The 13,543-nt window shown below is 33.8% G+C and overlaps 1 protein-coding gene across 2 annotated transcripts; it reads right to left on the reverse strand.

Annotated features, from left to right (window-relative positions):
- Positions 1-1,019: 1,019 nt before the first annotated feature.
- Positions 1,020-12,627, reverse strand: LOC142612582 (tryptophan--tRNA ligase, chloroplastic/mitochondrial). 2 transcript variants are annotated; one of them, XM_075784682.1, is made up of 15 exons: positions 12,479-12,627; positions 12,251-12,391; positions 11,989-12,076; positions 10,985-11,026; positions 8,964-9,053; positions 8,736-8,858; positions 6,437-6,508; positions 6,068-6,180; positions 5,916-5,937; positions 5,767-5,832; positions 5,105-5,161; positions 4,347-4,393; positions 4,079-4,160; positions 3,170-3,259; positions 1,020-1,553 (listed from the first exon to the last, which is right to left on the reverse strand). In XM_075784682.1, exons 1-15 carry the CDS (start codon positions 12,544-12,546, stop codon positions 1,419-1,421), a joined length of 1,236 nt encoding a protein of 411 aa, XP_075640797.1. In that variant the 5' UTR covers positions 12,547-12,627; the 3' UTR covers positions 1,020-1,418. The 2 variants fall into 2 exon arrangements, with proteins under 2 accessions (XP_075640797.1, XP_075640795.1); XM_075784680.1 differs by having other exon boundaries at positions 12,251-12,394; positions 12,479-12,606.
- Between the last annotated feature and the right edge of the window lie 916 nt (positions 12,628-13,543).

Genomic DNA, 13,543 nt, shown 5'->3' on the forward strand with positions numbered 1-13,543 from the left:
GTTGGTAAGGATATCCTACAAAATACAAGGAAAAGGACAAAAGGAATTACAATCAATAACATGAATTCAATGCAACTACCTTATACTACATCTGTGATGCACCACACGGCATTTTGGCCGCCGAACCCGCGGGCAATGCCGCTGCCTGTGCGTTGTGTCGTGTCCTTTTTTCTTTTTCTTTTTCTAGGCCCGATACACACCAATTTGCGCTGACTTGGCGCCAATGCGGGTCGACTCGCGCAGAATTGGGCCGATTCGCACCGAATCAATCGGTATCGGCCGAAACCGCAGAAACGCACCGTTTGGCCGAAACTCAAAAAAAAAAAAAAAAAAAAAAAAAAGTGCAAAACGCACCGTTTGTGAAAAAATAACAAAACCTTATCTCTATCTCACTGATTCATTCTTCTCTTCAGCTCTCTCTCACTCTCTGACTCTAAGTCTCTATGCTCCACACCACTCCAGTCCACGGCTCTCTGCTCTTCTTCTCCCCTCTCTCACACTCACAGACGCACGTAACTGCACTGCACACACAATCTCACTCTCAACTCACTCACAACCTCACCGACCCGGCGACCCAATCTCAACTCAATTCAAGTCTCAAGCTCAAGTATCAAACTCAAGCTTTCAATCTTTTTCTCAATCTCAAGCTCATTATATTTATAATTAATAGTTATTACTCATTGTGATTTGTGTATCTGTGAATTGTGATCTAATTTTTTTATTTTTTATTTTAATTCTTTATATAAGTTGTCTATAATGTTGTGACACTGGGTTTTTTTTATTTTTATATAAGCTATCTGTAATGTTGTGACTTGGGTTTGATTTTTATTTAGTTAATAGTTAATATGTTTATATAATGTGAAAAAGTATGCCTAGAAATATATTAAAAATATAAATAATAATTTTTTAATCGCCGCACCCTGCCACACCCTACTTTTTCAAAAATTGCCAAGTCAAGCACCCACACCCAAATCTAGAAACGCACCCGTGCTTCATAGTAACTACATCAATTCAGTGGAGAGACAAAACAACATTATATTAGTTCTAGTCAGGCTGACTGAATAAATACTATATGACAAATGTGAGAACACAATTAGTTCTTATAATGTGGTCAATTTTTATTACATAACAAATGGTGGTTCAAATTTCTAAAGAATAAGATTAAATGAAACCTAAAAATTACCTGATTCTTTAAAGCTATATGTATATACTTTAAAAAATCATGACAAGACAAGGTAGAGGTAACTTCACGAAAATTTGTGGGGCCTTCATGTAATATTTTCTTTTTCACTAGTAAAGAATATGCTTATAGATATACTTCAAAAAATTGTGGGCAACGACATGCCACCCAAAACTTAAATTTAGGTGCTGTCTTACTCAGCTTTCAGCATGAATTCTTCCTGCAGCATCGATTCTGCTCATCTCCGCAAGAATCCCATCGCCTGGTAGACATTATTTAGTGTAGCATCTGCTATATCTGCAGCTTTTGTAGCACCTTCTGCCAATACTCTATCCAAATAAGCTGAATCAGACATGATTTCCTCATAGCGGACCTGCAAAAGTTGAAAACCTATTGGTGATGGCCAACACCATGATCACTAACAACATCAAAAGTGGCAAATCAATTGTTAAATTTCAGAAAGTAGAAGAAAAGGAAGAAAAGAATCACCAGAGAGTTGTTGGTACGAAAAGGGAAATTACTAAAATTATCACATAAAAAATAATCTTGCACTGGCAGAAAAATACAAATGCATACCCCAAAAGCAAAGTGAAGAAAAAAAAAATACCTGCATGCACAAATTATTAGCTCATAGATGTCGACACAATGCATATTGATACCCAGTGCCAATGAGCTCTAGCTCAAATGGCATTTCTTCCAACCATAAAGAATAAAATGGAGGGCGAGGTCATGTTTTCAATATCAACTAAGTGTATGACTTACCGATCAAAACAGAAAATATCAAGACCAGGCAACACAGGTGAAAAACAAATGTGCTGCATCCACACATGCACCAGTGCAAGCAAATCCCCCCCCCCCTCCCGGAACACACACACATGTACAAGTAGAGCCAGTAGACAAGTACATCACAGAATACAGATAGGTGCACATATTAAAAGTATAGGATCTGAGCAAACAGGGGCATGGTTGATTTTAAAGTTCCAACTTGCACCAGTATGAGTTCAAAAGGTTTAGTTAAAGAGGGTTAGGAAAACTCCTCTGAGCATATTACATTGCAACTACAATAATTTTTACCCAAAAATATCAGTGCCAATTATTGACTTGGTGAAGGAGAAAACAAAGAAACATATTTTTAGTGCTAATCATTGCCCCAGTAGAGACAAGAATGCAAACAAAATTGCAATTGACACCACCAATATGAGTCAAATTTAAGCCCTGCAGCAATAAAGCCTACTACGCAATTATCATGAATTTTGTTAAACTGTACAATTAAAATCATTAAACAACAAAAGATATGCATAATTATAATCTCTTGCCCAACTGGCATCAGTTTGTGTATGGATGGAAAATAATAATTTCAAGTTTGGCTACACTTATTGGAAATCATAAGCAGCTTATTTGTTAATAGCTTGCTGAAACAAATTTAGCATTTACAGCATAGAATCTGATTCTTAAAAATTTAATAATAGAAAACTAACAAAAAGAATTGATAACACAAAAAGAAAAAACTAATTTCAAAACTTTTTTCAACTTTATGATAAAAAAAATAAAAAAAAATAATTAAAAAACAAAACAAAACAAAACAAAAAAATCTTAGGAAACATATTAAAGCTTTTCTTCCTTTTACAAATTTCAAAGAGACCCCAGGCTACTAAAAATAAAGTTACATTTACTGAGTTGTTTCTTTTAATAACATGTCAGCATGCACTATCACAATCAAGAGCTTTGAAGTGTGGCTAATGTCAGGCCACTAGTTACAGGATGCTGCTCAATCACAACAGCATAACCACTGTGAACCTATAAAATGCATTAAATAGTTTCTAAACACATGTTATCTACTTGGAACTAAAAGTAAGCATCTCTTTGGTATTAAAAGCAAATATTCTTGTGCAAACTGAAAGAAAGAACCAAGTAAAAAGCACAGCATGCACACATCAATTATCATGTGCTATAACTTATTGAATAAGGCATCATATTAGAAGTAGAAACCTGGATAGGTTGCAGATGATCAATCAAGGCGTCTGTTAAAAGGATTTTAAATGTACCCCAGTTCATATTTTCGCATTCCTGTGCAACTTCCTGTATTAAAAAAAGAAATATTAAGCAGAAAAGCTTTCATGGTGGAATTCATAAAATCTAACAGCTACTATATGATTGTCAAATTTAAAATTTTTTTAAAAAAAATCAGCAATTCTTATACAGAAAACTCATATAAAAAATTCTTATTATTGGTAAGGTACACATTCACATGCAGTCAATCAGTCTTCAACCTTGAACTCACCATACACCTCATTCTTACAGGGAGGAGATGCCATTTGAACTAAAGCTAGAGCTCAATGGTTTGTATAAATCAAAATTTAAATACACTTTTCTAAAGTAAATTTTAAATACAAAATATTCCCAAAGGAAACTAAGAGTCCCAACCTAACCACAGCATATGTATTATATGGCACTATAATTATAACAATGAACACTATCTTCAACAAATTGTTTTATATCTGACAGTCTCTCCAGTTGATTTAATCTCACCGTCACCTCTCAGAGTTGGATTACTAAGTCCATAAATTTAGATTTTACTTCTAAAGTAAAATATGCTGCATCAAGTTTTCAGTACAGTCCATCAAAATAACAAATATTTTAAATTACAAAAAAAATCATAAATGTAACAGATTCTCATAACCTCTAGATCTCAACTAATTGATTCTCCCTGATAAACATAAGCCTATCATCCTCAGATTTATTAAAATAATAATAATAATAATAATAATAATAATAATAATAATAATAATAATAATAAAAGAAAGAAAGAAAGAAAGATAACCATAAAGAAAAATGAGTCTTCAAATGAGTAGTGGGCATCAATTTACTACAAGGAAAATAATAGGTGCATTTGACAACCTCTTTTGTCTTCCCTGACATGAGCTGATATATGGAAAGAAGATTGTTGGATTCAGGTCTTTCAGGATTGTCGAATTCCATGCTGTAAGAATGCAAGAAAACACACAGAACATAAGAGAGTTTACAACACCTTACATTTGAAAATTTGTTTAAAAAAATGAATGTCAAAATAGAAAATGACTTCAATGTACAGGAGAATATCTACAAGACAGAGCATCAAAAGGTTAGACAATTCATGAGATTGAAAATGCAAAGATTAAGTACTAACCCAATAAATGAGTCGGTTTTGCAACGCTTAATCTTGTTTGCTATTATCTTCAAAAGAAACAAGCCAACTTAGAACAAGTGGAAGGAGCGAAACAGAATAACAATTAGAAACTAACAAATCAAATATCTTCATTTGTCTTATAATTTTATCATGTCAAGATAAAATTCATTGAAGATGAACACAAACTTAAGATATGCAAAACTGAAATCCTAGCACATAACAGGACCAAGTATCAAAAAATGGTTCCCATCTCAAAAATAAAACAGGTTGGCTAAATTGTTGCAATCAAATATAAGTTACTTCACTTAAGAACAACAATAACAACCAAAATCAGCTTTGGATCCCCAATAGGCTAGTCAAGGTTGGCCACATGTATTCTTTTCCACCATTCTATTTTATCCAAAGTGATAATCTCTATCACCTTCTAAATTGACATGCCCTTTTTTACTACTTCTATTAATATTATTTTAGGTCTTCACATGACTGTCATTATTAGAATACCTCACATGACTACCATGATAGACTGATAGAGAACTACGTCATGTCTAGGGCCAATTGCTTTGGCAAATGGCATGATGCTAAATCCAGGAACCCATACTTGCATGATATAGCATGTGTATGTGGAGGATATCAATATGTACTCTTTGATGTTAGCAATTAGCATCAATGATACATATTACCTCATGTTACCATTAATATAGTAAAATAAAATAAATCACATTACACATACATGTCAAAACTCAAGCACGCCTACTTACATCTTTTGAATCAAGAAGATTGATTCGAGATTGATCAGAAGGTGCAGACTTGGACATCTATAAGAATGAACCCCAAAAGGATGTTAGTCGGTATGTAAAAAGAGTTTCTCCAAACACACACACACACACACACACACATAGATTATATAAAACCTTAAAGAATCTTAGTTACTACGATTTATTGATTGGGAATGTCTATTTCGACTTATTATCATTATCTGGGTAATTGAAGTACTTATGTTCCACTATTAAAATTAAAAATAAAATAAAATTGAACTTCTAAAGAGAACCCTTTACCCTTTTTATAGAATATCATCCACCCATGAAATTGGAATTTACTCAAGAAATTTAACAAGGGGCGAAAGCTCATAAAAATCCAACTTGTACTTCATCCAAATACAGTCTAGTTCCTTTCTTTGCCAATTTAAATTCCAGTTGAACTGAAACATACTTGCAAAAGTTTCTGACAGGAAAATGTCAAGCAATGCAATATTGAATTAGTTTTCACTTATATTTATTGCCTGGTTTGATGCTAAAATAAATACAACCATTCAACCTGATAAACAAATTTAAAGTAGATTTTGTATCTTTAAAAAATAAAAAAAGGCACTACTCTGTATAAAACCATAAAGGAAACTACAGGGGAATAAGGACAAGTGAACCTTTGAAAGACCATCAGTGAGAGACATAACTCGGGCTCCAGTTGGTGGTATAAGGGGCTCGGGAACCTACATCAAGAAAAACATTTTAAAAAAGAAATGCTTGTGTTGCACAATACCTGACCTCAATTAACAGGTTTCAACAAATGCACCTTAAAGATAGTGCCACCTCGCCTGTGACCAGAACATAAAAATATGAAGGGTCAACTCAATAATGCAGAAAAGCAAAAGGAGGCTAAGAAAATGGAATATACTCAACCACTTTAAGGGTAATTTCAATTCCAAGTTGAAATATATTTCTTACCCACCCAATTTCTTCCACTTCCTTCCTCCATATAAAAAATTAACACGCTCAGCCAGTTCACGGGTTAACTCCAGGTGCTGCTTCTGATCCTCACCGACAGGGACAAAGTCAGACTGCAGAGGCATGCTGGAGCTTATAAGAATCATGCATTTTCAGGGTAATTATTAACCATCTTGAGATTAAATATGCAGGGTCAAATAAGCAAAAAACAAATTATTGTGTTTGTTGTAAATAAATAAAAATGTTACTGCCACAAGAACCTCTACTACTTATTAAGAGGAGAAGATTCTTTTGTTTACTCATAAAAACTTCCAAGACAAATAGATTTTCTACATCTTATTACATAAAGCTGTGGATATTGAAGATAACCTGATATAAAAGAATATCAGAAGCCATCAGAACAGGATAAGTCAAAAGAGCAACAGCAACATTTTCATCCCCCTACAAAATGAAATTAAAATATAAAATAATAATTTAAATCAATGAAAAAATCACACAGACAACAGTAGAATACACAAAAAGACTAAGATAGAAGATAGATTAAGGTCTACTATGAAGAACAAACAATCTTTAATCATAATTTGAAAATTAAAACTTATAAGCATAAGATGATCTTTTTTTATTTTAATAAGTAATGATTGATTTCATTGTAAGAGTGCAAAAAGGGGGCACAACCGTAGTTCATGGGATGTCTTCATAATGACAATTAACACAAAATTGTCAAAAATTACAAGAAATTTAATATTATCATAGAACAATGGAGATCTCATGGTTGGTTTGTCGCATCCAAATACCCTTTCATACATAAAAGCAATAAATAGGATTTTGTTTCCCTCTGGTCATCAAAGCTAAGTGCTAAGGCACTGCTGTACCTGGAAATTTGATGTCAGATTGATGAAATTAATTATTAAATTTAAATAATTGAAGAAAATTTCTATATTTTTATTTATTTATTAATTTATAAGAATATAAGAAAAATTCTATCAATTGGATTATTCTTATGCGCTAGAATAATGGTTCAATGATTAAATTTATAAATTTTTAACAACTTAAGTTTTGGGACAAAAGGTAACTTATCATGGTATCAAAGCCCTAGGTAGTGTGTGGCAAGGTTATCAAGCTCCCTTTCGCAATTGGAGTGGGGATGGGTGTTATACTTAGAACCCACATAGGTGTGCATCAAACAAGGCAAGACCACAAAGTCCATACAAATGATCTTGAGAAACGGCCCTACAACGTAGTATTGCCAAAGTGCTAGATCAAAGAGCATGGAAGAACTAATATAATATCATTAGGAAAGCTCCAAAAACTAAATATTTTGAAACCCATATGTTATATGCTATATGAAGGCAGCAATTGGAGTCTCTCCAAAGCGTTGTCTCCCTAACAAGTGGTATTAGAGTTAGGTTCTAAAACCCTTCTCCCCGTCGTCCTCCTTTTCCAATGCTCCTTACTGCAATGCCTCCATCCAACAGCATTCCTGCAGCTATTTAAGCATTGTCCCCCTTGGACATCAAAACATCATTTCGAGTTCCTAAACATTCAACTTGAAAGATCTAAAGCCAATCTAAAAAAAAGGAACAAAAATCAACCCAAAACAACGCCACATGTGTTCTCACATGCCACTCTGCACGTTAAATCCACAAACTCATGCACTGCAAGAATCTTCCATGCATTAGACATTTGTGATGCTACCATATGCCAATGTCATTCAGCAAACGTTGCTACTCTCCTCTGACCATTGATGTCACCATCCTCTAGCCATTCATCAACAATTGCTGCTACTACCAGCTTCAATCTCGCATATGCCATCCCCAAGCCACCATTGCTTTGTTGATACTCCTCATGCCACAGCTACAACCATCTTTCAACAATGGTAGCTGTTGCCCAGTCACTGGTGCAACTGTTCTCTAGTTCTAGTAGGAGTAGCTGTCATCCATCAACAACCATCATTGTTCGTTGCCCCCACCAAAGTATCATGTGTTTCACTCCTCACCCTGCTCAATCCATTCTATATTCCTTCCGGCTATTCATGGTCATGGTTTTTCATGAGTTTACATTCCAAACTCAATTTGTCTTCAAGCTTCCACATTAGGTTTGAGGGAGACATTAGGATATTTTATAATATCACAATAAATACATAAAACCATGTTTTTGTGGAATAACATGAATTATTGCACTTTTGTAATGCCCTACATAAGCCTAGAAATAAAGACTATCATGATTTTAGGGTTACCATACTAAATCACGTTAACTCTTATTTTCACTTTCTCCCTTTACATTTTTTTTTTGATAGGTAATTTACATTATTTTTTTTCTTCTTTCTACTTAATCACATAATAGAGCAAGTAGTCCCAAGTTCGAACTGTGACTTCACTCTACCTCCCATCTTAAAAGTTAAAAAATCACACACGTTGAACCCCACATATTAAGGGGAAGTCTAGGCCCACACATAAGGAGGGTGTTAGAATAACAATTAGCTGATTAATTTTACTATTTCCTAACAGCTTAAACTTTAGGGACAAGCAATAGTTTATCAACATGCAAGAATACTTAAATGCTTTTCTATTGCTAAGAACGAATATTTTTTAAGTAATGGATAAGTACAGGTTTAATAAATATTTAAAACACACACAAAGATGCAGCTGTCATACAGCTATAAACGCACCGCCTTGCGAGATTTCTCTTTAAATTGAATCATTCTGTTGAGCCAACCAATTGGTGTTGCAGAACTCAATAACCACATTAGTTCTACATGTGCACGAACATGAGACTGCACAAAAACAGAAGCCTGCATATACAAGTAAGATTCATTCATTCAAAAGAGTTATAAATACTTTTAGCTTGAATAGAGAATTTGAAACATTGTTATTAAGGATTAATAGCAGCCTCAAACCTTCGAAGTGTCCACTCCACATGCCAAATAAATGGCTGCAGTATCCCTTGTTGCCTTTGATAGTTTCTGTGCATCATATGGTAATGTAATCTGTAATCTGAAGCTGTTAATAACCCATACTGTAGTACAAAAACAAGAAACATTTTGCTATGAGTATACTGTTTATGAAGTGCGACTAAAAGCATAGTCTGCACTGTCCATTTATTTCTGTAAAAAAGAATAACTATATTAAAACGATGATAATAACGGCACTCTCAGAAATGGAGATGCTTATGTAGCATCTTCTATCCAAAATTATTGGTCTCTGTGCAAATACTTTTAGAAGAAAAGCCTCAAATATGAAAATTTGGTATCAATATAAAGACTAACTTGGCAACAAAATACCATTATAAGGAAAGACTCATGCCATAATAATTTGGACCATCTGATTATGGCTTCTGGCATCTTTTTATGGGTAAATATGTTTCATGACTTAGGACTTGTCTAGACTACTCAATTAGCACAGCAAAAACTGCTTAATGCCAACTCTCTTTTCTTTTCCTTTTTTAATGCCAACTCTCTTTGAACTTAAGAACACAGCATGATAGTCCAATTCATAGCAAGTGAAACAAAACCTCCCTAAAAATTACAATCTGAAATTTGAAAGGTCTAAAAGAGAGAAGGAAGGGGTACCGCCTATAGTAGTCATCCAATCATGTAGAGATCTCAACAAAAAAAACATTTAATAAATTAATAGCATGTGCAAAATTTTAACATCTTCAAAAATCCTACTTTCATCCCTCTCCACATTTTCCACAATAGACACAAGGAACAAAATTCAAGATTTTTGAACCCTTGTGACAATCAAATATTCCTTGCCAACTATCAGGCATCTAAATCACACAGAGTCTACGTCATTACGAAAAGTACAACAAATAACGTAAATAGAAATGTCCAAATTTCTCTTGCCACTAAACAATCAAGTAAAAGATGATCAACTGACTCCACTACTTTTGCACATACAACACCGACTCCCTAAAGCAAATGACTGCTTTCAAAATTGACAAAACCAAAACAATAACACTTGTAGAATAACAAATTAATGAGTATGAAAATAACTGTGGACCCCATAACTTGTCCCCTTCATAATTCCAAAGATTATGCTTCATTAGAATTTTGGCACTCATTATTCAAGGTATGTTGTTTTAAATTACATATGATACATGGCAAAAATAAGTAACAGAAATTTGCTTGTATTTATATACATCTAGCATGAAAATAACCCAAATTTGAAGAACATGGGAATTTATTTCAAGCTTCAAGTTGGGTGCAGTGATAAAGGGCATTTGTCCAAGAATCTTCCAACTTCAGAATGCATAGAGGCTTGTTGATTTTCCCTTAAGTCAAAGGCCTTGATACCCTTGCTAGTGTTGTTAAAAGCATGATTAAGCGAATTCAAAGCTCAAAACTCAAAGCCCCAAGGTCTAAGCACTTCACTTGACCAAAGCGAAGCTTGTTTAATGAAGGGTGCTTCAAGCACACTTTTCTAGTGCTTTCAGAAAAAGCACAAAGTACGCTTCTTTTTGGCTAGAAAATATATGAATTTTTAAAATTAACCGTTCGATCTTGAAGGATGACATGAACCGTTAATGTATTATACAAACACTATTCCTTAGGTATTCCTAAGGCATGCATATCTAGCATACTGATACAACTTAGTTTGACAAATTTTGGAGTAAGTGCCCCAAACAAGAAGTAAGCAGAGCAATCTAAAAGATATTTAAATGGAGGTTAAAGAGCTTAGAGGATATTGATAGAAACTAATGGTCTGTTTGCATTGAGGGGGATTGGGGGAGAGTAGAGGGAAGTAGGGTAGAATTGGCTAGAAATTAGCCTATTTCTAGCCAACTCTACTCTACTCGCCTCCAATCCCCCTCCCTCCCCCCTCCATTTAAACAGGCCATAAGACTAAGGATATACCTCCAATCATGTACATTAATTAATTTGTAACTTCAAAGCTATGAATCGAGTACGAAACTTACCGCATGGAGGTCCACAATAAAGAAGAGAGTATCATATGAATTCTGCAAGATTGAGACCAAAGCATGGATTACTAAAACTTTTATAATAAGAACAATGCATAAATCTTTACTTAATAAAATAAATTTCCTTCTAGAAGAGTGTATAACCAAGTCATGTTTTCAAAATGAAAACCACCTCCTTGAAGAAGAGTAAGCAATAGAGAATCTACTAATGTAAAGGGTCCTTTTATCATATAAGATTCTTTAGTGGCCCAAATAGGCATATGCGAGCAAAGAAGGGATACCTCATTCATTGTGGTATAAATTAGTAAGCTAAACTTAAATATTCACATGATACAAATTGGTTGTATGAACAACACATACATTTCTTCCCACCATTCAATGGGACAAAATATATGAATTCCATTTAAGCATGTAGGACACACAATAGCAAATTCATATAGTCATCTGCAATCTTAATTTCAAATATTGTTTCTCTCAACAAAGAAAGAGAAGTAATACACATTCCAAAAAAGACATTGAAATATGTTTATTCAAGCTCATAACTGCAATGCAACATTCCGAAATCCAAAGGAAAACTAAGACCGAGAGGTTGGTAAGTATGTAAATTGATTATCAGATGTAAAATAATATAGAAAATTATTAGCCCACAACTCTGCAACAGATCGTCTTATGTGACTTTGTTAGAGCCCAAACCATTATAGCAATTCACACAATTTGTCTAGTTCAAGAGGCCGGTATGGATTGGCTTTCAAGACATTTTTTGCAACATGTTTGCATGAATAATGTCCATGCCTATCACAAAAATGCTTTTATCTTTAATTAGCAAGTTACACGCATATTCTTGAGTCTATGTCCTCACCCTCAACCTCCAAAAAAGGCCAGGAATGGCTACATTACAGATATGAGGCTATGATATAATCTAATAAGCAACTAATGCTGTGTTCAAGTTTTGGATAAAACAATTTCACAATAAAGAGCATATTGAAGAAAGTCGAAACAACCTGAAGAGAAATCCAATTCTTTATAGCTCCAAGATAATTTCCAAGGTGAATAGATCCAGTTGGTTGAACTCCAGACACTATTCTCTTCCTGTAAAACAAAAAAGGGTTCAAAATTGAATTTCATAAAAACAATCTAAATTCAAAAAAAGATTTGCAGCCAAAGAAGAATCGGCCATAACCAATATATATGTCAAAACTAAGAAATCAATTTAAAAAGAGAACAAAAGATTGAATGAATAAAAGAAATAGAAGACGGAATTACTTCACAGTAGTGGGAGGACTCTGAGGCACAAGGGGTTCAGAGACCGAGACACTGCAAAAGCAACGGAAACGAATGGGACGCCGAGAAGGACTGAGCAGCAAACCAGTTGTTTTCATGTACTTCACTGGGAACTGGCCACGCCTGCTTCAAATGAAATGAGAATCGTTATAGATAAGCGAGGATACATGCTACATTGGAGAGCGAGAGAGAGAGAGAGAGAGAGAGTACAGTGAGGGAGTGAAGTGTGGATAGGAGTGTGAGAGAGTGAGGAAGTGGGAGAGAACTGGACGACCCATGTTCTTCTTCTTCTTCTTCTTCTTCTTGGTTCGTTGTTTGTTTGTTGTTTGTGTCGAGTGGTTTCGTAGTTTTGATTTTATTATCCTAGTGAGGCGTGTTCGAGGCCAGTGTTTATGTTGGGACTTCGGTTTTGGTATATGGGAGGTAAAGTTTTGCGGTGCTAAAAAACTATTACCATGGAATTGTTTTTCGTTTTACCCCAAGAATTAAAAATACATGTGGTTATAAGTGACTGATATCCATAAGATGACAATAAATTATAGACAGTCTTGTACTTCAATTTTTTTTTTTTTTTTTTGAGAATGAACTTGTACCTTAACTCGTACTTCTACAAAGGTTAAGTCATTTTATGGTTTTACTCTGATTAAATAATTTAGTATAAATTCGGCTTAAAACACTAATATCACTATTTTTATGTATGATCTAATAAGTATTATTATTTACTCAAAAAAAAAAAATTTCTCACATTAGTTGTGTGTGTTTAGTGTCCGCTGTTTATAACCTCAGTCTACAACTATAAAGGTTAGACTCTTTTATAGTTGTATTCTGGTTAAATAATTTATTATAAACCTAATTTAAAATACTAATATTACTATTTTCGTATGTGTTATAATAAATATTACTGTTTACTCAAAAAAAAAAAAAACTCGTACTTCTATGATGTTTATAACGGAAACAATTAGGTTTATAGTATTCCTACTTCATCTATCGTCAAGAAAAAAAAAGGTTTACAAATCATCTGTTCCACATCAATGAATATTGTACATATATAAAAAGCTAATTTAATTGTTCTCAATACAACATGAGATCTATGATCTTGGATTCTTTTTTTTGATTTGCCCTAATTTATCTTGCATTGTAACGTGTTCAAAAAATGGTGCATTTTTTATTCTTTTAAAGTATTTAAGGAAAATAAAATGAAAAGATGAAGACTTTATAGGTACAAGGAAAATGATGATTTATCATCTCAACTGTGTCCAATATAAAATAGCTAAC

This window comes from Castanea sativa, chromosome 10 (assembly GCF_040712315.1).
Source record: "Castanea sativa cultivar Marrone di Chiusa Pesio chromosome 10, ASM4071231v1".
NCBI lineage: Eukaryota > Viridiplantae > Streptophyta > Magnoliopsida > Fagales > Fagaceae > Castanea > Castanea sativa.